The sequence below is a fragment of the Lathamus discolor genome, chromosome 3, assembly GCF_037157495.1.
Source record: "Lathamus discolor isolate bLatDis1 chromosome 3, bLatDis1.hap1, whole genome shotgun sequence".
NCBI classification, from domain to species: Eukaryota; Metazoa; Chordata; class Aves; order Psittaciformes; family Psittacidae; genus Lathamus; species Lathamus discolor.
This window is the reverse complement of record NC_088886.1, coordinates 86,061,800-86,087,433: the sequence shown is the minus strand read 5'-3', so window position 1 is coordinate 86,087,433 and position 25,634 is coordinate 86,061,800. Positions and strand designations below refer to the sequence as shown.

General features: G+C 41.1%; 1 protein-coding gene across 3 annotated transcripts in view; it reads left to right on the top strand.

The window, feature by feature from the left end:
* The first annotated feature begins 6,300 nt into the window (after nt 1-6,300).
* Nucleotides 6,301-25,634, top strand: part of AGPS (alkylglycerone phosphate synthase) — a 55,463-nt gene continuing 36,129 nt past the window's right edge. For 2 of the 3 annotated variants that reach the window (XM_065670268.1, XM_065670267.1), the window contains exons 1-5: nt 6,301-6,556; nt 19,868-19,957; nt 22,443-22,533; nt 25,157-25,277; nt 25,359-25,433. In XM_065670268.1, the coding sequence (XP_065526340.1) occupies nt 6,360-6,556; nt 19,868-19,957; nt 22,443-22,533; nt 25,157-25,277; nt 25,359-25,433 (574 nt within the window). In that variant the 5' untranslated portion in view covers nt 6,301-6,359. Of the gene's footprint in view, nt 6,557-19,867; nt 19,958-21,422; nt 21,505-22,442; nt 22,534-25,156; nt 25,278-25,358; nt 25,434-25,634 lie in introns of those variants that run through there. The other variant, XM_065670270.1, reaches the window with a different exon arrangement.

Sequence of the window (25,634 nt, the reverse complement as noted above, 5' to 3'; positions counted from 1 at the left end):
GTAACTATGTTTGGGTGTACTGAATTGCCTCAATAAATAAATATGGAAGCTTTTTCTCTTGACAGGTTTTTGACATAAGTTGTGGAAGAGCTGAAACTGGGCAGGGCTATGTATCTCTGCACAGTCTTCTAGGAAGCTTGCCTTTCTTCCCTTCAGTTACTTGGAGGCAGCAGGACTGTCACTGCAGTAAAATGAAGGTGAAATGAGTTCACTGGAAACCTGCAAAGCATGTACATTGGTAAACACACCTGCCACTACTGCTGCTAGTGATAAGAGTTTAACTGGTTTTACTACCAGAAGCAAGCGGAAGAAACAGATATACATCTTACCCAGTTTGCAAAGGCCAACCTTGAATTGCTAGCAAGTATTTCTCTTTCATGCAAAGTGTGACAGACAGAAAAGTCAGATCTGTAGTTATTACAAGTACGTAGATAATATATTACTGATAACTCTGCATTAGGGCACCAGTGGAAGGCACTTGCTTCTCAGTGATCTTAGTCAGATACAGACTTACTTCTAAGCTGTAGCATTTCTAATTGGTTCAGATCATCTGGTTAACTGAAAGCAGAAACAGCTGATTATCTGTGGCAGTTTTTGTCTTTACCTGAAGACAGCTGACCACCATGTTCAAAAACATATGTATTTTTTGTATGCTTAAAGACAAAACATGCTGCCCGCTAACCTTTGCAATATAAAAACAGGGCAGCTTCTAGCTGGAGATCCCTAGATAGGAGGCTCCATTCATGGCCCATGCTCTGCAGGCTTTTATCACCTTTTTCCTAGTTTCCATTCCTTCTATCCCGGTAGAACTTTTGAAATCCATGCTGATCCTTGCCAATGGCTTGAGGTCCTGCAGGTTTCTCTCTCACTGTAAGCTCCGAGACCTGGGCCTTTCTCATTCTGTGGCACTGAGGCCTGCAAGCTGGCTGGCTGCCTGGCTGGCTGGCTGGATGTGATGCCTTTCCCCAAGGGTCTCTGCTGACTCTATAAAAATGGCACAAAGCCTACGTAGGTCTTAGACAAATTGGCTCCTTTTAGGAAAACTTCTTGGCCTGATCAAGTATCAACAAAACTACTCCCAGAGAATGAATTACTTAAGTGTTGAATGACATGTTCATGAATGGGTGTCAGCTTTCTTTTTCTTGTTTTCCTCTGGTGAAGAAATAACTAATCCAAAGGTGATCTCAAGGATTTATGCCCTTTTCCCCCATTTATTGCCTCATCAGATTCTTCTCAGCCCATGACTCAGCTGTGGGTGTCCCACACCCATCCTATATCTAAAGCAGCCAAATCCCCACCTCTGCTGTAGGTGGTGGCTTTTTGTACAAGGATACAGAACAAAAAGGTGTTCTAATATCTCAGTGTCAATCACATCTGAATAGCAGTTGAACTGGAGAAAGCAAGAACATCTAAACCACACCTTATTCAAGTAGGTGTTTCCTTCTGTTTTAACCTTGCAAGTTGTGCCATGAAATGAAGAATCTTGAAAAAATCAGTTTCTAATTTCCCATCTTTCTAGAATGCAAAGGAGTCTTATAAGTTCATTTTCTCATTGGCTACTATACTATTGTGATAATATTCTTTTTTGCCATCAGAAGCAATGAGGTGAACTAAGTATTATCTCAACTCAAAGCCTACTGCTACTTTAAAAGCGAAAAACAAGTAAAAAATCCCACCGCCTTTATCTGCTATTTAGTCAGTAAAGGAACAGCAGAGGTGTGTACTACAGCACTGACAATTTCTGCCAGTTTCAGCTGGGATCAGAAACTTTCTCAGGTTTCAAAATCCTTTTTACACTTTCAGGTGAATATAGTACTCTACCTTGTCTTCTAGATGTGTGTACAGTTGCTATTTCAGCAGCCTGTAAGTTGCTGAAGTTTTTAAGGCTGGATATGTATCCCATCAATTCATTTTCCACATCTGATACCTATGTCTCCTGGGCTCTCATGCTACATTAGGTGATTTTCAACAATCTGTTGAACTCTATTCAAGGCAATAAAATTTATCAGAAGCATCTTTTTTTTTCACAGCCAGTGTATGGGTTGCCCAAAAGTGTAGTGCTTATCCTAAGCAGCACATTCCCTCTGTGCTCTCCCATGGGACAACTACGTAACAGAGCTCCGAGACATTTTTTCATGAAGACCTCTCTGAAAGTTCAAAATATTTTTGCTACTTTACTTTGTATTGCACTGTAAACTCTCTTTACATCTATGTTTCTTGAAAATGCCAGTATGAAAATTCTGGAAATGCAGACCTTTGATGAAAAGACAAATGTCACATTGAGCTGGCATCTCATGCTTGCAGATGCACTCAGGTATGTGGGAAGGACAGCTCATGGAATGGCAAATACTGCTGCTTTGGCTCGGCAGCCATTAGCATCCTTCAAACTACCATGCTGTAGATCTGCTGGTATTTTTATTGAAATCAGTTCTCTTTGGTGCCACAACCGTATTACTTTGAAAATCGTCGTGCTTCCTAAGTTTTCTTTTCAGCACTTCTGCTTATCACATAGACTTTATATGAATCAAGTAGACATATTTTTTGAAAATATGCCAGTACTTCACTTCAGGAAAAAGATGAGCAACAGTGACCTTATGATCCACCACTACGTTATGTTACTGCTTCTTTTCATGGCATCCTCCCAAGGGAGCTGAGGATTGCGTGCAAAGCAGAAACTCAGCATTCATACTGTAAGCAAAGACTGCTCTTGCACAAAACCAAGGTGTTGCTCAGGTATACCTTTGCTCTCATAAGACAAGGGCTGTCACTGGTTTCCAAACCATACCACCATGCCTTCCCCCACCCTCCAGTTAAGTCTCCAGACATATACACACTTGAAAAAAATTAAGTTCTGAGGTGGTGATGAATTCTGCTCATCAGATACTAGTTGAATTCTCTATGGTTAGGATCAAATATATGGGCAATGGGCTCATTATTGTTCCTTTCAAGTGACTGCGATACAAAGAAACATCCTAGGAAAATATGAAGCCTACTACCATGAATCTAGTATCTGTTTGCCAGCATTCAGCAATGTGATTTAGATTCAGCAAAGATTTAGATAACTGACTTCAAGTCCCCCCAGCTATACCCAGAACTTCAGTAAACAACATGAATGGAAACTCAGTCGAGAGACTGTTTGTTCCCTACAGACTGTCTCCACAGTAGCAGACAGTTAAATTTGGATATGCATGAGTTAATCCAGAAAGTGGTACACAAATTATTCACAGGGGGAGAACTTAACTCCAGAACCAAACTATCAAACTGCTGGGACAGCTGTTTATGTTGCAGTAATACCAGAAACCTAACCTAAAGCTCAGACCCCACTGCAACTAGTGCGATTCCTGCCCCAGGAAAATTACAGCCTGTTTTCTAGTCAAAGTACGCAAAGGACATAAAATCAATTAACAACAATGAAAATAAAAGCAAAACAAATAGTAGTAATACCTGGGTGGCTTTTATGTGCTGCTTTTCATCAGTAGGTCTTACAGGTGTTGATCCTGTATTGTCACACAGTCCTTAGTGTATTATCTTCAAATTAGTCTATCCAGGGAGATACTGTTATCTTTGGTTTATATATGTGGAGCTATGATTGAAAGAGGCACCAATATTGCACAGGAAGTAGGGAGCTGAACCAAAGTCTCGCTGCTCATGCACTACATACTGCTCCCTGGAGAACTTTTGGCTTGATGCTGCTCCCTGGAGAACTTTCTGCTATTTGCTTAGCTAATGGAAAGGTATTGTGTTGAAATCTCGTGGGAGAAGCAGGTCACTGGAAAAGATTCAAAACAGGGTAAGGTAAGAGTTTTATGAATTTGCATGTGATTTTAGTTCATATGCATGACACAGCAAGCATAGGGGTGTATGAGGAAGGAATTGACTAATAAGTCAATGATAGGCAAAATATCTTCACAAAAGTATTAGTAATCACTTAGATATTAGCATTCTGCTTCAAGACTTCCAAAAAGCTGACTGGTGCCATCCAGCTGCAAACGCTGATCATGAAAGTAGGTCATATGTGACAGCTGAGCTGGCTTCAATGGTTTGAGGTATTTCATGTCACAGGAAAAAAGTTGGAATTAATCTGAGTAGGTCATCTATCCCATCAACTTGCTCTGAGCAGAACTACTGATAACGATATAATCTCTGGTAGACTATTGCTATTCTATTGTTGGTGACAGCTGATAGACTGTTGCTGTTCTAATACAGCCCAGAAAGCAAACTGTATCCTGGGCTGCATCAAAAGGAGCATGACCAGCAGGTCGAAGGAGGTGATCCTGCCCCTCTACTCTGCTCTTGTGACACCTCACCTGGAGTATTGTGTGCAGTTCTGGTGTCCTCAACATAAAAAGGACATGGAACTGCTGGAACAAGTCCAGAGGAGGGCCATGAGGATGATCAGGGGACTGGAGCACCTCCCGTATGAAGACAGGCTGAGGAAGTTGGGGCTGTTCAGCCTGGAGAAGAGAAGGCTGCGAGGGGACCTCATAGCAGCCTTCCAGTATCTGAAGGGGGCCCACAAGGATGCTGGGGAAGGACTCTTCGTCAGGGACTGTAGTGACAGGACAAGGGGTAACGGGTTAAAACTTAAACAGGGGAAGTTTAGATTGGATATAAGGAAGAAATTCTTTCCTGTTAGGGTGTTGAGGCACTGGAATGGGTTGCCCAGGGAGGTTGTGAATGCTCCATCCCTGGCAGTGTTCAAGGCCAGGTTGGACGAAGCCTTGGGTGAGATGGTTTAGTGTGAGATATCCCTGTCCATGGCAGGGTGCTTGGAACTAGATGATCTTGAGGTCCTTTCCAACCCTAACTATTCTATGATTCTATGACTTCATTCTCTGGCTAGTACTCTAATGCCAATACTGAAGTTACATCTTGCAGTTTGAGCTCATTACTTCTCACGAACACAGCCAGGACATGTAGGGCTGACTCCTCATAGCTGTTTTCATAGGCATCTTTTACAGATTTGTAGACTGATAACCTATCTTCCTTAGCCTTCTTTAAGGGACTCAGTTTATTCAGCCTTTTTTCATTCTCTGACAACAAAAAACCAAAACAAAACCTCTTCTCATATCTTCTCCTTTAAAATCTTTCCAGTTTCTACATTTTTTCCTGAGTAGAAATTCAAAGCTGACCAAAGCACTCTGGTGCATGAAAGTAAATTCCTAGTAGCAGACAGCACCTGGGGTTGGCATCACATAGAATCATAGGTTAGGGTTGGAAAGGACCTTAAGAACATCTAGTTCCAACCCCCCTGCCATGGGTAGAGACACCTCACACTAAACCATCCCACCCAAGGCTCTGTCCCTAATGAAGAGTCCCTCCCCAGCATCCTTGTGGGCCCCCTTCAGGTACTGGAAGGCTGCTATGAGGTCCCCTCGCAGCCTTCTCTTCTCCAGGCTGAACAGCCCCAACTTTCTCAGCCTGTCTTCATACGGGAGGTGCTCCAGTCCCCTGAGCATCCTCGTGGCCCTCCTCTGGACTTGTTCCAACAGTTCCATGTCCTTTTTATGTCGAGGACACCAGAACATAAACCCTGATTCTTCTCGCTCTTCAAAGAGATGCTACAGAGTGAATCCCAGCTGTCCCAGTGGGGCTTGAACACGGTCAGGATTGACAGTTCTGTGTTCAGGGACGGTTGTGCTGGCTACAGAAGGGGATACAGTCGCAGCAGTCAGCCAGTTAGCATTCATTCTGTGGTGTAGGTTTACTGAAGGGAGTGGATCACTGGGAGCCTGAAGCCTCTCCCTAGCAGTGCATGTACATCGTGGGAAGCGCAGCCGGGTTACGCAGGTAGAGGTGCCTGGCTCGGCATCCATCACTCACCAGGCCATTGTGTCCCTGTCAGCAATAACGATAAACCCTGTAGGATCACCCGTCACCTCACCAACCTGTTTCTTAGGTAACCCGCCTATGTTATCACTGTTCATTAGCATTTCATCATTAACTTTGGCAATCCTCATCTTTACAGAACACCCAGCTTTGTGTTCTCTCAGGGATCTAACGGAGCTACACGCACAGCACCGGAGGTGTGCAATCCCCAGTAAAGCCCCTTTTCCTTTCGCTTCACCGCTGCCCTGCCGTTCTGAAGGGCCGCTCCTGGACGCCGGGCTCCGGAGCTCTAACAACACCCGCGCCCCGCACTGCCCCCTAAGGCGGGGCGGCCCCAGCAGGCCCGCTCGCGGGGCCGCGCTCGCCACCCCCCCCCACAGAGGCTGGGCCGGGCTCGGCCCGGTCGCGGCGAGGAGCGCGCGGGCGGCGGTGCATGCCGGGACAGCCTATATGAGGGGAGCGCCGGGAGGCGCCTTCCGCTCGCCCGACCTCTCACCCGGCGGCGGTCGGCGGCACAACACGGAAGTGCGATGGCGGCCGCGGCGGAGGAGGCAGCGGGAAGCGGCGGTGGCGGCTCCCCGTCCTCCGCCCGGCGGCGGCTGCGCATCATCTCAGGGCACCTGCGGGGCTCGCCGCGGGCTCCGGAGCGGGAAGCGCTCTCCCTGAGTCCCTGCAAGGCGCAGGGGGGCTCCACCGGGCCGGCCTCCGGCTCCATCCCCAGGAAGCGGTGGGTGCGGGCGGGGGTCCCCGTCGGGCAGTGGGCCCCGTGCCGTGTCCGGGAGGGGAGGCTGTGCCGGGCTGGGTGACCTCCCGGAGTGACCGGCTGCCGGTGCGGGTCGGGACTAGGGCAGCCTAAGTAGCGGGGAGAGGTCTGGGTCCCGCCCGGGGACGGGCGTGGGTTAGCGGCGCGGGCCCAGGCCCCCGTGGGCCGTGCGGGGAGCTGCGGGTCAGCGGGGCTGGGACGGCTCGGGAAGGCAGCGGCGGGCGGAAGGATGGGGCTGAGACTGAACCCAGAGGCGGGTGATGCGCTGGAGCGGTTCACGACTGTGGGGTAGGATGAAACTGAAGGAAGGGGGTCTTCAGCCTCCTGCTTGTTTCTGTGGTAAGTGGGATTGCATTAAAATAGAAAGTCCTTTATAGTGTTCTTAATAACTGGAGAAGAGGTTTAGTGTTTGTAAAATGCTTTGAGGCTGCTATAGTAAAGAATGTGGCAGATGTGAAAAACGAGGTGTGTGTATGGGCATTCAGCTCTCATGTGTTCACAGACATGTGAGACCTTTGTCTTTTGTGAATGCTGCCAAAGACGTGCTCATACATTAGACTCTAAGGTGTATTAGAAATGAATAGCCTTAAGCGTATTGACTACTTCTTTTGTTTCCTGCCATATTTAGTAGTAAGGAATCTCAGGTCACATGAGACCAAGGGAAGGCAAATTGTCTAGTTCAACACTGCTTCACTGTCTCCTGGGTTTAATTTTCTATTAGATCCTTTTAAGTGCTTCAGTTAAAACAACATGATACAGTTTCATGTAACTTACCATGGGGCCTACCTTTCTGCTGGGGTGGACTTGTGTTTTGTTATTTGTTTTCTCTTTCTGGGATGTGGATTTTCTGTATACATGTTGGCTTGCTATCTTGTAAGACCATTTTCAGGTTTAGGTTATAGAAAACCTACTGTTCTCCATTGGGCTGTGTACAGAGGCTATTATGTTAGTGTATGCGGACAGAAAAGGGATAGATAAGGCAAGCAGTACTGGGAGAGTTGTTACTCCTTTGAGGAAATTCCATTCAGCCCATGGTTTGCTCTCCGCTGCACAGTCTGAATTATTCTAACGCTCTATCTGTGGCCCAGGCCACAAGCTGAGCATGACTGCTCTAGGAGGACTGGGATGAAATGGGCATGTAGTCAAATGCTGACAACTTTGAAAGCCCTTAGTTCTCACTGAGGAGGTTTTAAAGCTCTTGCAGGTGGTGTGTGAAACAGTGCTGCTGACTGGAAGAAATGGATCATTCCAAAATAATAGTCTTCCTCATGGAGTTTTTCTTCGGTTTGGATTTAGGAAGAAATCAGCTTTTCTGGAAAAATATATCAGTTTAACTAGTTAGGGATTTCTTTTATATGAATTATTGTGTAATTTTGGCAGCCAGCTATTTTATCCTTGAAGGGCAGGAGAAACAGGTGTTTGTGAAGATGTATGTGAACTGAACGATAGGTTCTTTCTCTGGAAGAAGAGGCACAGTGAACTTAACACCTGTACTTCTACAAGTTATTGACATTGCTCTCCCATATTGGGAGTTGCTGTAGCATTGTAATGAATTGCTGGTTTGACTCAAAATAACTTGTTCTGAATTAAGAATATAAATATTGCTTCAAGAAGCTTGTGATCAGAATGGTACAGCTGCTGGATACTTTACTGTGGGAGTGTAAGGAAGCTGTTGTAAAGCTTGGTCCACACGATAGATACAACTCTCTTGATGTCATTAGAGCGCAGACTTTTTGTACATATGGAAACAAAAAATCCTTGAAGGGAGCTGTATCTCTGTCTTAAGTTTCCCTCTGAACATCTGAGATGTGGTTGAAATATGTTTGAGATGTTGCATGTGAAAGTTCTGGTACTTAAATGTAGCTTGGATATGAGGATGTAGGTAGAGTTTGTGTCTGAGGATAATACCTAGGTTTTGAAGTGAGTGATGGGGGGCAAAAAAGACAATTGCTGCCTATGCAGATTTGGAGGTGGCAAGTGATGAAGTTTTACTGACTTCCAGCTGATCTGGAGTGCATGACACCTAGAAGACTGGTTGAAAAAAATCTGGTAAAAATAACTGACCTACAGATGGGTACTGTGAGATACTGTGTGGCTTCTATCAGCAACATTAGGACAGTCCAAACCCAGATCCTTTTTTCTTGCAGTTTTCTGTATGATGATTCAGCTTTTCTGCCTCTTTTGAACTATTCCTTTCATTTTTCCTGGCAAAAGTATCTTAAGCAAAATTTTGGTTCATTATGCCTGTTGCGTCTTTCCTGTAGTTTCTGAAATGGTATCAAAGCTACAGACACTATTGTACCAGATTTAGGTGCACTGCCATGTTGCATTTTGTCTGCAAAGCAGACTACTTCCTATGGTGAAAAAACACCTTTGTAGTACTTCAGGTGTATGTCTTGATCAGAGAAATGCTTCTTCTGGCTGCTTATCCGGTAGTCACTAGACAGTGACCTGCAGAAACACTGCTTTTTTGTTGATCGTTCAAAGACCAAACTTTTAAGGATCTTATCCAGATGCTATTTATCATCAGCGAGGGCAGGAAGGAGAGTGTGTGGAACTGACCGGGAAGTCTGTGGGTGTTCCTGTTTCCAAATAAGAATGCCTCAATGCTAAACAATGTGTTTGCAGATTGGTGTGTTTAAAGATTATAATATACTTGGGTGTACATAGTATACATTTGGGTGTAAACTGGAGCATAGGAAGTTCCACGTTAACATCAGGAAGAACTTCTTTACTGTAAGAGTGACAGAGCACTGGAACAGGTTGCCCAGGGGGGTTGTGGAGTCTCCTACACTGGAGATATTCAAGGCCCGCCTGGACAAGTTCCTGTGTGATGTACTGTAGGTTACCCTGCTCTTGTGGGGGGGTTGGACTAGATGATCTTTTGAGGTCCCTTCCAACCCTTGGGATTCTGTGATTCTGTGATACTTCCTACTTTTTAAAATGGCAGTTATAAAGATGGGAGAATTCATCTAAAAAAGACAAGCAGCTGTATTCTCCTCTGAGTATCCACTTGAGGGAAATCCTAGGCGCCAGAAGAGTGGAGAGATGTTATTTCTTGGTGGCAGTCCTGGCTTATATTTCCTATTTTAATTCACTGTTGCAGTGGAAGATGGGGATCATTGTTATATAGTGTGTGTTGAGGCCCTAACAGGATGATAGTCATGCTGAAAAACTTATCAAACAAAACTGAGTTGGAAAAACTTTTCCTTGAAATTACTTTTTTCTGAACTTTTCTGTTACACTGATAACTGTTGTTGACCAGATGTTAATAAGCTCACTTTGCTGGTGAGACATGAGTTAAAAATTTACGTATGGTCATGTTGAAGATTAAGTGCATGAAGTGTTCAACTTGTACTGCTTTGAAAACAGTAAGGCACCCTAGAACACAGTTACAGCAAAGCAGCTGTTACGCATGCTAGAAAGTAAGAGTGCCTCAGAGGTGGAGCATGCACTGATGTTAATCTTGCCATAGTAGCTTCTATTATAACTTACTCAGACTTTAAACAATTTGATCCTTATTAAAGGGGAGCATTGGCTGAGTGTAACTAAATGTTGATTCAGTAGCTCATAGGCTTAATTTTTTTTCTGCCCTGGAGCAAGAAAAAGCAGGGCAGGATTTCCCAATTTTGCTGTCTGTGGAGAAGCTTCTTTCCTGTGGGATGAGGAGAGGCTTGTGGCTTTCTTTTAATTATCATGGTCATGCTGTTATCCAGGGTAAACTGAGGAATGAGTATACAGTCAGCTGCCTGCTCTGTATGAAGTTTACACTCAAGTTGCTTAGTGTAATGTGCTAATAGCACCGTATCTTCATATAGACTCCTGCAATTCTTGCTGTAGTTGCTGGTAATGATTGACTCTATTAGGAAGCATCATGAATTAACTCCTAAAGAGCTGTTACTACTTGAATTCAACAAGTATCATCAAAGGGGCTACATATCTTACCTCCAATACTTGTACCAATCTTTAGTTTATTATAAACATTTAACTGTTTAGACAACAGTGTATAAGCAATACTTGACACTAAACTGAATCCTGGTATAGCTGACTTCTGAGCTGAAGGTGGTGGAAGCTTTTAGTGCAAGGGAGGAAAGGGCTGGTGCCACTAGTCTCTTAAGAAATCAGAAGAGTAAGAGCCTGTTGCATTGAGGAAGGTGTGGCAGTTCACAGGCAGCTCTGTGATTGCATCAAAGTAGTTAATGGTTAGTCAAAGGTAATGCTTGAGAGATAAAGATAACAGATAAAGTAAGAGACTCTCATGGAATCATTAGTCTGATAAAAGGAAGTATTATAATCTCAAAGCAAATGTGACTTCATATACAGCAGCAATTCCTGTCTAGCTCTTAAGTAGTTGAATATCAAGCAGTTGAAATGTAAGAAATCTATAAGATTCAGGTAATATAATATCTATTGTTAGATCATTTGAGACCAAATAAACCGAACTGGATATAGTTGTTAATTTTGTTAGGAAAAAAGCCAGATAAAAGACAGAAGTGTAAAGTATGCTTAATATGTAAAGTACAATATGAATTATACAAAGGCATGTAACAGATTACAACAAAAATAATAAAAAAAATTGTAGATTGTCTTTACTGAGATTGGAACTGTTATGTACAGGAAAATGAATGTGTGTATATACCTATTTATTTGAACTTGACTTGCTTAAATAAACTGGAGAGAATAATCTTGCACTTGGACTTCATAAAAGCTGCTTTGAGCTGGAGTAAAGTAAGGACACTTGTAGTGTAACAGGTTGCAGCCAACTAGACTTTCCTGAAATGTTGTTGTACCTCTTTGTAGAGAACAAGTATGCGAAGTAATAAAAATCAGTTGTAGGCTGGATATCATGGACAAACATAACGCCTTTAATGTTGTTTTATATCCAAAACTAGCCTGTTACGTGCAAGTCTTCAGGGTTGATGGTATAGGCCAAAAAGTTTTCTTCGCAGTTTTATGATGTATTTGATACATAGTATGACAGAAATTCCCTGTGCAATAGGTAAAACAGTATTGTCCAGGAACTGAGCTTATTTTGCTTGAGAGAATAAGTGGCAGACAATTGGCTCCTTCATTATCTCAGTTTTTAAGATAGTGAAGCAGATGTCCTGGTGTTGCAAACTTAAAAATTACTTCTTAAAGGATTGATCTCAAGTGTTTGAAAAATCTGCAAGTACTTGTTTGCTTGCTGCCTGGAAGTAGCCATGTACTTGTATTTTGTAGCAGAGCAGCCTCTTCAAAGATAAAAATGAAACTGGTGTCAAGTGAAGTAGTAGGTGGAATAGAGATAGCTTCTAGTAAAGTATTATGTTGCATTGTTTGGCAAGTGTACACTGAGCAGCATAGTTATAATGTCTTGGCTTTCCTGAATTTTTAATTCGCCCTAATTGACTTGTGCTTTCTATGAAAGAACACTAGAGAAATGCCAATTTCCTTGTTCCTCAGGGCTTTGTTACAATGTGGTGAAATAAAGAGCAATGAAATAGCAGGGGCTAGGAACATGTATAAGGAGAGTTAACATTTCTTTTATCAGAACAGTTTAAAAAAACTCACACTTGAGTACTTAAACCCTTGAAGTCTTATGCCTAAAATCTTGTCTGCATTTACTGCTTTCTTTATATTTAAACTGTAAATATGAATGCAAGGTTTGTGTTGCCATATCAGATATTCAGCAAACAGAATCAGGTGTATGTGCAGCTGCAGGGGTTTAACTGAAAGGGCGGGCTATGGAACATGAATGTGTCTAAGTTTATAAAACAGATGTTATTTGACTTCAGACTTGAGAAGGATTACGTTTGGTTTGCTGCAGGGAAGATCCTTCAAGATGGAGGAAGTCTAAGAATGACAAACACAACAGATACTTTGTGCTTGCAGCATGGCATTCTTCTTCAGATAAATGTTGCTTTCATAAAGCGGTTCTTGAGGGATTCCTTGGGCTACATTCCCTTTTGTTATTTCCAGGCACCTGATAACTAATTTACTGCTGGTTTATAAAGGGCTCTGGAGTGGCTTGCCCACTTGGTTGAGAAGTTTGACTGTCTAACTCAGAGATACTCTCCCTCCCCTCTGGAGCAGTGACTTTCTGTTATCACTCATGGAAAAAGTTCTGACTTTCAAGCTGGTGGTTTGAGCTGATAACCAGAAGTCCAGCTGAAGTGGACTTTGAGGAGTTACTGTGTTTTGCAAGAACCCTACAACCTGCAAGACACTTTTGTATTGTTACATGAGGCAAATGCTGGTGCTTTAGCCCATGTGGTAGCCCTTAAAACTGCCGCTTGAAACTAATTTCCACCAATGTGCTGGTTTTTGGATCATGAAACAGGAGGAGTGTCTGAGTATTTTATGTGTATGTTGTATTAATGCTAAGCATCAACTGGTGATCAGATTGAAAATGCTAGTGGTTATTGTGAGGAAGCTGATGTGAGCATCTTGGCTTTTCTCCACCTGAGGTACAGGAATTCAATTGGATTGAACTGCACTTTCATCTTGCTTCTCTGAAGAAAATACATGGAGCTGTCACTTGCTCTTTGAGTAAATTAGCCTGCTTGTCTCTGTTTTGTATATAAAGTGTCAGATCTTCAGACTATTTTTGAGGAGCGGGAAGTTTTGTTGATATTTATGCTTGGATGGTATGTCTGTGTAATGAGGCAATTCCATTCTTTTGTGTTAATCGCATGATGCTAGCATTTGGAGGTCATTCATTACTTGGTTCTGATATTTCATTGGACATAATCTCGTAACTTCGTGAGTGAAAAGCTTTGTTTTTACTTCTGGTGTTACAACATCAATGTGCTTTAGACACTGGAAAATAAAAGGCTCTGTAACTTGGTAATACTTTTGTAGCATAAAACTCTTTTTGACTGGCAGTTTTAAGTATTCTGTATGCAGATGTCTGGTATGTACCTGTGATGTGAATTTGAAACTATGAGAAAATTATATCCATGGTTTAATTTCCTCTTGGGTTGAACTTTGGATGCTGAGCTTGGGTACCTGTGGGAAGACCCTGTGCTTGTTCTTCAGCTTAGGGAGAAACAAGAACTTTTTCAGCCAGTCACTGTGCCTCTCGCTAAAACATAAGATGTGGGGAGTGCTGGAAGGTACAATTCTGTTGAAATAGGGTGGGTCCGGAGGCTTCCACCTGCCCAGCTGAGTGACTGGATGCCTTGGGAGCACTTACTCAGCCAGTAGGCTTGGGGCTACCCTTGCAGTCTAGGCATGCTGTCACTTTGTGAGCTTCTGCCCAGTTTGCTGATGGTCATTTGAGGGCTTAACGCAGTGCCTTGGGCCATGACCTAATCAGTGTCCTGCCCAGTGTCTCCTTGGTTATTCCATAGTCAGTTTTCCAGGAAAATGCTGGGCTTGTTGAACACATATTTTGCTGTAAAAGTTTGCATTGCATCCAGTCACATTAGTATTCAGTGTTGGGCATTGTAATGAAAGTAAAATATTGAAATTCGCTTAACCTAGTCACACTGTTTTCATTTCCTAGTGTCACTGTTTCTGTGGTAACTTGTTTTCTTTCAGCTTTTTTTCCCTTCAAGCAATATCATTTTGTGTGTGTGTATATATATAAATATATATTAAAAAAAGTGAAACACCCTCTGCTTTGTAGCACTTTCTGCTTTTCAGTAGTGAATTTCTGCGTTTTGAATTAGAAGGCAAGAAAGAACTGGTAATTTCCTACTATTTCTGGCTAAAATGTTTCATATTTCTGTCAAAGATGAAACCAGTCAGTAAGCTTGATAATTTGTTGAAGCCAATGTACTGAATAGGAAACATGCTGTCTTTAAATGAGACAGTTCAGGTATGGTACAGAGTTGAGTAATATAGAGTTTAAAGCAAGAATAATACCAAATGTTGATGAGGCTGTCTTTACTATATATATTCTTGGAAAGGAGGCTGGGAAGAAAAGTAGATGGGTGTATAAATTAAGTTTTGCTACACATAGAATGTGTAGCAGGAATGTGTCGGTTGACTAAGCCAAACTGAGCATATTTTTTCAAGCAGGGGCATGAAACTCTTTAACATGCTTTGAGATATTCAGATACTGTACAGGGTATTTGGAGTTCCTGTTGTTTTGTTGTTGTTTTACCATTTAGCAATGCAATTATTGATTTTTTTTTATTTTTTTTTTTTTTTTAAGAATGAGGATGGGAACCATTACTATCAAGGGAAATTTTGTTTCAGGGTGTTAGAGGATACATAATTTGTAAAAAGTTTAGGTAGGTATATTGCTGGTATATATTAGTTGCAGATCAATATGTTGTTTGAGTCCCTTTGTCTCAGAGCCAGGACTGAGTACTTGTATGTGGAGGTAGTTTTTAGCGTGTGCTTAGGTCTGCCAATGCTCAGCAATTCTTTCTGCCTTTTTTAATCCTCTGGAATACAAGTTTAACACTGAGATTTTTGGGAATGAAAACCTTGGTAAATGTAGGAGGCTACATTGATCGCTCAGTCACAGCTTGGATCATTCTTAAAGAGCCAAGGTAAACATGGTGCATGATACTGATCTGGTAGGCAGCTCTAATTGCTACACCAGGGCATTACAGGGTGCAGTGGGAGTGCTGCACTTAAGCTGGGGTCTGAAAAGCTTTTTCTAAGGAATGGTGACTTTATAAATAATGCTGCAAAAGGGCAATATGAAAATGAAGAAGAGGGAGGAATGTTATTACAATTATGATTACAATCATAGAATAGTTAGGGTTGAAAAGGACCTTAAGATCATCCAGTTCCAACCCCCCTGCCATGAGCAGGGACACCTCACACTAAACCATCTCACCCAAGGCTTCGTCCAACCTGGCCTTGAACACTGCCAGGGATGGAGCATTCACAACCTCCCTGGGCAACCCATTCCAGTGCCTCAACACCCTAACAGGAAAGAATTTCTTCCTTATATCCAATCTAAACTTCCCCTGTTTAAGTTTTAACCCGTTACCCCTTGTCCTGTCACTACAGTCCCTGACGAAGAGTCCCTCCCCAGCATCCCTATAGGCCCCCTTCAGATACTGGAAGGCTGCTATGAGGTCCCCACGCAGCCTTCTCTTCTCCAGGCTGAACAGCCCCAACTTCCTCAGCCTGTCTTCATACGGGAGGTGCTCCAGTCCCCTGATCATCCTCGTGGCCCTCCTCTGGACTTGTTCCAGCAGTTCCATGTCCTTTTTATGTTGAGGACACCAGAACTGCACACAATACTCCAGGCGAGGTCTCACAAGAGCAGAGTAGAGGGGCAGGATCACCTCCTTTGACCTGCTGGTCACGCTCCTTTTGATGCAGCCCAGGATACGGTTGGCTTTCTGGGCTGCAAGCACACACTGCCGGCTCATGGTCATTTTCTCATTGACCAAAAGATGAAAAGATCAGAAAAATACTTTTTTCCTTGTTTACCTTCTGTTTCTTATTATGCTGTCAAATCACAGTTTTAATTTCCAAATGTAAGCTAGGAAGACAAGGAAATGCAGAGCAGGTATATGTTACAGTGTATTTCCATTACTTAAGAAAGGTAGGGTAGAGAGACAGACTTGGGGAAGAACAGCTTACTGCCCTGGCCTCTATCTTGCAAAGCTGCTGGCACTTCTGAATAATACATCAACTAATACAGAACACTTTAGAAGAGTTCTGTTACAGCCTTGGAATAATACTAGTATGACATTGCCATTGCCTCAGTAGTCAAGGAGGCTTGCAGATTTCCTCTGTATTCCTGTTTCCTCTTTGCTGAAGGCAGTTCTCTTCAGTTGAGGTTTACCAGCTCTTGTTCATGAAGAGCATACCTCTCAAATGGTATGTGGGAAGACCTAAACAGTTTGGTCTTCCTGCAGGCTCTGTCAATTACAAATCAGAGCTGACTAATCAGTCTTGCATTTAAAATCTGGTCTTTATAGGTGTTGTGGTTTAAATCCTTGAAACTAGGACATTAGGATTCTCTTTTAGGGAGCTGCGTGTAGTATTTCTGCTAAATTGGTCTTAGCACATAGGCATGAAGTGCTAGGGACTGCCGTAAGCGACTTAAACTGGTAGTTACTGTGGTATGGTGGAACAAAAAAAAAGAATGAATGTAAGATGTCTCCAGACAGATGTCTCCAGATAGAAACCTCAGACTTGCTCAGTAGTTTTGAATATAAAAGTTAAATGTGTAACTTTCTGTGGTGGTCTTTACCTGTGTCCTGGGTTCAGCAGTAGTAGTCATTTTTCTCCTTAGTAGCTGGTGCAGTGCTGTGTTTTTGACTTTCAGCGTGGGAACAGTGCTGATAACACCAATGTTTTGAGTTGTTGCTGAGTAATGTTTGGTCTGCCCAAGGGCTTTCTGAGCCTCATGCTCTGTCAGGGAGGGGAGGGGAAGCCAGGAGGAAGCAGAGACAGGACACCTGACCCAAACTAGCCGAAGAGGTATTCCATACCACAGCATGTCATGCCCACTATATAAACTGGGGGCAGTTACCTGGAAGGGTTATATCACTGTTCGGGTCGGGCTGGGTATCAGTCAGCGGGTGGTGAGCGGTTGCATTCTCTTCCCTTGTTATTTCCATTCTCATTATTATTATCATTGGTGGTAGCAGCAGTGGTTTGTGTTATACCTTAGTTACTGGGCTGTTCTTATCTCAACCCGTGAGAATTACATTCTTTCGATTCTCCTCCCCATCACTCTAGGAGCAGGGGTAGGAGAAGGAGGGAGTGAGCAAGTGGCTGCGTGGTTCTGGGTTGCTGGCTGGGCTTAAACTACGACAACCTGTCACAATATATAATACTGCCTGTTATGCGTGGCGGGGTGGGGAAATCTCCTGTGTGTTACAAGGTAGCTGAGATGTTTTAGAAGCATCTGTTGTTCTAAAAATGTGCAAATTGTTAGGTTATTCTCATCATGCCAATAGCAAGAACTATGTTGTTGGGCAGTGTAAACCTTTGTGTACTTATTTTATTCAGGAGTAGCTCAACCTGAAAATAAACTTTCTGGAGTTAAAACTGTTTAGCCTCTGTTCTGTATTTTAACGCCTGATGGAAGCACCAGGTAGTTTAATACTAACCTGGGAAAGCAGGCCTTTAGAAAAGCAAACAACTGGGAATGCAGTCAGCTTAGCAGAAAGACCCTGTAGCTGGGTCTCTGTTCAGTACTTTAATTAATGGTATCTCCCTGGATTTTGTGGGAAGTGTCTATCTGTACCAGTATCAGGACTAATGGTAGTTTCAAAGCTGTGGTTTATCAGTTTTGTCTCACCTCAAAAGGTCCTTTGGAGCCTGGTCTTCCGTGTCTTGGTCTGTCTTGATTGTCTCCAGCTTAGTAGTTAGTTTTTCTAGCCTGTTTCATGCGTCATAGTTGGTATACTTATTTCAGCACTGCCTTGTGAGAGGACTTACCTGTCTAAACTGGGGTGGAAGCTGCTTGACCCTTCCTCAAATTGCATTTCGTAATATGTCTGTCCTGACTTCACAGGATGTAACAAACTACAGAGATTGGGTGTATAGAAATACTACATTTAGTCAGCAGAGGAGAAATCTTGCCTTGAGGAGGCCTGCAGTGATGGGGATTTGAGGCAAACAGTTTAAAAGAATAAAATAAATGCTTCTGAGTTGGCCTATTCTGTGTCAGCTTGTTCTCAGCTGGGAACAATTCAGCGTCTTCCTGCAGTTTCTTATAAATACATATAATATTTATAAATATACATATATAGAATTACATATATAGAATATGTAAAAAAAAAAGGCAAGCCTGAATAATGTCCATTAAGAACACTTTTTCATAATCTCTCATGTCAGTACAATAGCACAGTGCAATCCTGTGCTATCAAACATGAGTAGACCTATGTCCTTTTCTGTGTGGCCACTGCATGTGTAAAGATCAAGTCTGTTGGGAGAGAGAAGGCAGCCAAACAGAGGGGCTTCTGTATCTGGACAGTTGTCTGCTCAAATAGTTTAATTTTGGCTGAAATTTTAGAATCAGTTCCTCAGTGTGAAAGAGCAATATAGATTGGCTATTTCACAAAGCTGTATAGACCTGTTTCAATACACAGTAAACTTGATAAAGCTTGCTTGAAGTGCTAGGTTTGTCAGAGGCTTGTTGAAATGTCCAATTCAAACATTGTAATAAAATACATGTTCATGGCTTTTTTCCATTTGATTAATTAAAACCTTGTGTGCAGGCGGAATTTTGATTAAGCCAAGTATATTTATGACACCGACAGCAGTGATCTATGCTAATACTATCTTTATAATAAAGACCTTTGCTAATCAATTGTCACCCAGTTATCTTGTGTATAATGCTTGAGTTACAACTGACTTGAGGCAGTGCTTTCTCTGAATCCCAAGGTCTTTTTGAAATGGTCACCCCTGGTTATGTTATACAGTCAAAGTGTAAGATCTACGTTCTGTATAGCTGAGTGGGGTAAATATCTGCTTTCAGACTTCTTTAGTATGCCTTTTTATAACTGATACTCATGGTTTAGATTGGTACTTAATTTCTAATGTAAATAATTTGCAAACTTTTTAAGCAAAGTTAATGTGTAGTTATTCTTTGTGTATCCCTAAGTCTTAAATAGGTTTACATTGTTACACGTCTCAAGACTTCATTGTAATTAAGAGATCCTCTTGTTTTGGTATGGTTGTCCTTAAGGCATTTCAATTTTGTGGTTGTATTTTGGCAGTTGTGGGTTTGGGTTTTTTAATGTTTCCTATCTTATGGTGGTACATTCTGGTTGTATTTGGTATGTTATTCCTGCAGTTCTTAAGGTTTGTTTTTGTTGGGTTGGTTTTGGTTTTGGCTGTGTTTTTTACTTTCCATAATGTATTTTCAGTCCAAATGTCTGAGAGTGCCTTATCAAGTGAATGTTATTAAGAGTGCCGTGGGATTACAGTAGTAACATTAAAACCCTAAAATTTAAAATTATTTTCTTGACAGAGAATAATAATGCTAAATGCCTTTTTCATTCTGAAAATATTTATCTATTACCTATTTGTGTGTTAGTATTTATGTATAAATTTAAATATAGGCATCTTTCAGATATTACTCTTCTTGATTTGAGAGTATCACCATACCATATGCATTGACTTAAGCTGGTGGTTGTTTTTATAAAGCATCCTGTCTTTCAAGTCTTAGGATGCAATCTGAAGAAGTAATGGTTATGGCTGCAGAATTCCTTTTAGCTCTATTAAGCTATACACTTTTGGATATGTACTTGATTTCTTCAACTGCTATCTGATAAGACTGTTTTTCCAAAGCCTCTTAACTGCAAATCATTATGGGTTTACAGTATGCTAACAGTCTCACTTACATATATTTCTCCCTTTAAGGCAAGAACTTCTGAAATGGAATGGATGGGGATATAATGACTCCAAATTTATCTTCAATAAGAAGGGTCAAGCAGAATTCACAGGAAAAAGGCAAGTTGAAAATGTATATAAAGGAAATATCTTATTTAGTATCTTCTTGAAAAGAATTTAAAACATTCACTGTTCAGTTGATCCAAAGAAGGCAAAAAACCTTACTTTATCTCATAGAATAGGTCATTAATTGCTCTGCACTTAACGGGTTTTACTGAATTCTATACACAGTAGTCTACTGTGGAGTGAAATAGATGGGGTGGCTTATTGAAAGGTTTATTAAAAGTATTAAAAAGATAAATTAATGGAGTGCTCTCTAAGTTGATATACTCTGCATTAAATTTGCCTTGGAGAATGGAATCAGACTAATAATGTGTGCGATGTTATAGAGCCTTACTGACATGCAGCAGGTCTGTGCAGTTTTGAGAATCTCTCAAACATCAAGTTGCTTTGTTGAACTTCCAGTTTGCGTTTAACTGTTGTGCACAGAGCTATTTTATCCCCTGAGGTTTTTATTTTTAAAATAAAAATTGCTTATTGGTTTTACATTCTTTAGTGGCAACACTTCTGGTTTAGTACCTACTCAGCACTTTGTATAGCAAGCTTGTTTTTCTGAGAAATTGTTTTTTTTTTTTTTTTGAGGAAATTATATTAAAATTAAGTCTACTTGAGGATCTTTCTTTCAGGGGGATTTAGGCCTGACGCTTGACATCTTAACTTTCTCTGTCTGTGTCATTGGAAATTAGTCTTGCAATGTCTTCCCTGGTTTAAAAAAATACATGTTTTGTAAGAGTCAATGAAAAGAATAGGGAAAAGAAATAAGTTTGAAATAAATACTGTACTTCAGAAAAATTCCTTCCTGGTCTTTGAGTTTGTGAACTAGCATTGAGCTACTTTGAGTCAAAGCTGCAAAAACCTAACTGGCATGTTGAGCACGTCAGTCATAGAATCATAGAATGGTTTGGGTTGGAAGGAAGCTTATGCAAAGTCTTGTCTTAGGCACTTCAATTCACTGTATAATATTTAGGGAGATCATAGTGATCTCTCTCCTTTTGCCAGGATTCTGACTCTTACCACTTTGTCACTAATTCTTTCATCTGATTTTTTAGTTTGTGTGGGATAGGTTATGCTGCACAGAAAATCCAGGCAGTGTGAAGATATAAACAGCGAAGGGCTAGACTTGTTTTATTTTTCAGGAGGAAGCATTGAGGCTGCTGTTTGACTGATAAGTACCTACCAGTTGCTATTCTAGAATGGGAGGAGAATGGCAGGTTTTTTTCCCCATCTGCATTCTGCCTCTCTGATAGATAATATTAGAAATGCCCTGTTAGGCCACACCATTGTAGTTTCTATGGAAAAGTTTGTCACAGTGGCAAAAGGAGAGTGTTTGAAGTGAAATAGGAGAACAGGCATCTGCGAAGATGTTGAAGATGCTTCATCCTTTTAGTATCTACTTACAGATCTGTTGTCCATAAATTTGTCTAATAGCTTTCAAGTCTGCTGATAACTATCTGCCTCTACAGCATCCCATGGCAGCAAGTTCCATGTTGCTGTTGTGTAAAGTACTTGTTTTAAACCAAGTATCCTTTACTGTGTTGCAGGATTAGGTGAGTGATAGTTCTTTGGCCTATCTGCTGCTTTATTGATTATGAGTTGTGTCCTCATAATCCGCTGTCTGTCTGTGCTGAGGAATCCTGGGCCCTTTAGTCTCTGCTTATGAGGTCCCTTGGCCTCTACAGTTGTTCTCTGAACCCTCTCTAGCTCCACTACGTTCTGCTGAATGCGCAAGTAATGCCTTTTTTGGAGTGGGTGGGTGGCTTTGCAATTGTCTATCTATTGTTTTCTATCTTCGTTTGTTTGCTCAGGTTTTTTAAAGTCCGGAGTTCCTATCTGTGTAGTATCTGTCTCCACAAAATTGCTTAATATTATTCATCTAGTTGACTATTCCACTGATGAATCCAGATCACTGATGAAGACTTCATATAAAATTGGTCCTAGTACGAGTGTGTGGCAAACTGCACTCCTGATCTGTCCTGGGCAGTGATCAAACCCTGCCCTTTACTTCTTAGGCTGGATTCTGATTGTGAGGGAAGAACCTTTAACACCGTTTGTCCTGACAATACGTAAGGTCTCTGAGACCGCTGTTCACATGGTAGTGTGTCCATAAACATGTCCTCTACCTATAACTGACATGTAAATTGTGATACTGCTTTCCACACTACTGAAAGGGAGAGACCTTCCTTGAAAGTGAAGAGGGGGTGGAAGGAAGTTTGGGATATCTCAAAAGCCATATGCTATGATTCCCAAAGATCATGCAGAAAAGTAATACTTAAGATGATGATTTGATTTTGTGTGGAGTACAGAACAGTTAAATACAAGGAAATGTGCAGTTACATGAAAACTGAATGTGTAGAAGGTTTGCAGGCTTGTAGGTAAAGAATTGGAAATAACTTTTCTGCATACATAGAATCAAAAGAAGTGTATCTGACATGCAACCATTTAATCTAAAATAACATCTAAAATCTCTGTAATATTGACTTTTCAGGTACAGATTAGGTGGTATGGTATTACCAACTTTTAAGGAATGGATGGAAAAAACCTTTGGAGCCAGCCTGGATCACAAAACTACCTCTAGAGTAAGTAAATAGCTGAACCAGTTCCTTTGAACACTTGTCTTGCTGATAGTCAAGACCACACTGTTAAAGGTAATTCAGCTGTTGTCCTGTAGGACATGTTGCACATAATTGATTTAAATGTAGTGTATTGGTACCTCAGGGTTTTTTGGGGGGAAAAAAAGAGAAAAATTGATGTAGAACTACTATGTGAAACCTTCAGTGACTTTGCATAATTTGTGGTTTCACTTTAACTGGTGATACTGGAATGAACATTTTCGACTTGGAGGTTTTTGTCCTTATGTGAAGGTTGCTCTTCAAGACAGTGGAAACTGTTAGCCTAGGGAGAATTATTTATACAACTTCAATGATCTTCATGATTGCAGAGACAGAAGATACAGTGAAGTTAAATTGTGCTGTGTTTTCAGTGTATGTATGAAATCAAAGGTCTTATTTGACAGTATATATATATATATATATTTTTAATGTCTGGGTGCTGAAAACTGGCTGCCAGAATAGTCAAAATTGAGCTGAATATTTTCAGAAAAAAACCCACATTTGGAATGTTCTGGGTTTTGTGAAGCACCCATATTTTGCTTTTTAAAAAGATTAACTTGTGTTGGTCGGGAGAGCTGACTTCTTGCTAACAATGTTTCCTTTGAGGCTGCAGGTTCCTGACTAGATAGATGCTTAAACAGTATTGGAAGCAGGCTGTGCTTGCGCAGTGACTTCAGCAACCCTGCTTTGGGTAACAGTTTTACCCATTTCTTTAGTGAGTTCCACTATTGCATTTTCTCTGAAGTAGGTAGCCTCATAGGGCCTAAAAACCTGAATGTTTCTTCAGTCTTCTGTTGTTAATAAAGATGTTTTTTCATTTACCAGTGTCATTTGAAAAAAATCATCTTGATGTGTTTTCCTTAACCAGGATTGGGCTTGGTCTTAACTGGCAAATGCATTAACTTACTGTGACCAGAGGTCTTGAGAGCTATTGTCCTCTTTCTACATGTGAGGGACATACAGAATGAAGTAGAAGTGGAGGATAAGGGAGGAATCTTGAATAGTATCTTGATCCCACAGCATGTCTTGCAAACCAGTTCTCCAGGAGATCTGCCAGCAATGTTGAATGCTTTCCTGTTAACATTGTGCTGCTCTCTTTCTGATGTTCTTGGTGTGACCTGAAACAGGCTGGCTACCTTGACACAGAATAGGACACTGGAGTCTCCAGTATATACCTGGATTTCTTATAGCTATTCTCAGCTACTTCTGCAGGTCCCTCATTTTCAGTCTGTCTTAGTTCCTAGTTTATACTCTAGTTTGTCATGCTGTATTGTTTTTTTACCTTCTACTGTCATCAGAGCATAAAGAAACTTTACAGAAACAGTAGTAGGGAAGGGATCTCTTGGTCCATTTGTCTTTCTAGCTCATCTCTTCCTGTCTGTGTTGTGTGAGACTGGAGGGTTCCTGTTGCATGCAACTTTTCTGTTATAATTAACAACCATAAATGCACCTGCTTCTGTGATGATCGAGGCTTGATAATAATGTTTTTTAGTCTTTCAGACTTGGACAGCAGTTAAGAGCATTTTTACACAGGCTTCCTGTCTAGCCTTTCAGTGCACAAATCTTAAAATATGTCAGTCCCATAAGAATAAATAAAGGTGTATTTTAGTTTGGCTTTGTGCAGAAGGTTTTTATAGATGAATATGACCATTTGAATCTTGAAGACAAAAACTAACAGATTTGAATACTTGTCACAGGGAGGTAAAAATCAGGATACTTAAAACCATCTGCAAGGAATTAATTGTTACAACTTTTAAGTAGTTCATGTTTCTCTTAGCAAACAAAGATCTTTCAGCACTTGGTGTTCAAATAATATGAAATAGTTCTGTCTGTGGTAATCCATGAAGAAACACAAGTTTAAAATAGAAAATGTAAGCAAAGCTAGCAAGGGTTTTTTAAAAGTAGTTTAAAGATCTGTATTTGATACCTATTTGCTTGTTTATGTTTCTCAAGTTTGTCAGAGCTCTGTTTTCTTGGGTTAGCAAACAGAACTGTGATTCTGCATTGACAGCAGAATAGTAAGAGTTTAAAGCAGTAATCTAAGACCTGACTGCCCCCTGAAATCGTGATCTGTTAGTATTGTTGTGCCTCTCACCTGAACATTTAACTTCAATTTTGCTTGTTTGTAGGTGACAAAGTGAGTAAGTTGGAGGGAAAAGCCTTTTTCTCAGATGTCTGACACCTTTTTTCAAGTATATTGTCCTTAAAGCAAGCCAGAACAGCACATATCCTCTTCCAGAAGTCAAATTATTGTTAAAACTGTATTTTTATTAGATCGTGTGTCCCATATGAAAACTCTGAAACAAACACTTAGCGATCATTTTGAACCTCTAAATGTTGTTAATGATCAGTCACAAATGTAGCTTGTGTAGATACTACATCTGAATTATCCCTGTATTGGTTAATTTGCCAACAAGGTTTTCATGACAGAACTTTGAGCACACTGTACTATTTTAACTGATTTTTCTGCAACTCCTGATTTTATTTTTAAGAGTGTATTTAAAATAATAGGTGCAGTAGTAAAAAAACTTTCAGTTCTCCTGTTCTCAGACTTGAGGGACTCTCTTTTGATGAATTTATTTTCTTGTAGGCAACCTTAAATGTTAATGATGTACCTCCATCCATTGTAAAAGAAGAATTTCTTCAGGATCTTAGAGCCACTAAAATCTCATACTCACAGGATGCAGAAGATAGGGTATTCAGAGCTCATGGTAAGAGAACTTAATTTATGTAACTGTGTTGCTTTTGATGCTTCCCTGTTCGAACTTGTTAACTCATTGTTTGTGTTTCAGGTCACTGCCTACATGAGATATTTATACTCAGGGAAGGAATGTTTAAAAGAGTTCCTGATATAGTTGTATGGCCTGGTAAGCTCTGTTATAGTCTGCCTTCTGATCTGGGAGGCTGTTTACTGAACTCCTGTGCTTTCTTGTCATGGGGAAGGTCTTCACTTGTCTTTACAGAAATCGAAGGAATTTTATCGTGAATGGTAATCATGATTGTTTAACATCTGGATTGCAGGTTATGCCTGTGAAATCCCATCATTCTGTGGGGAAGTCAAATTTATT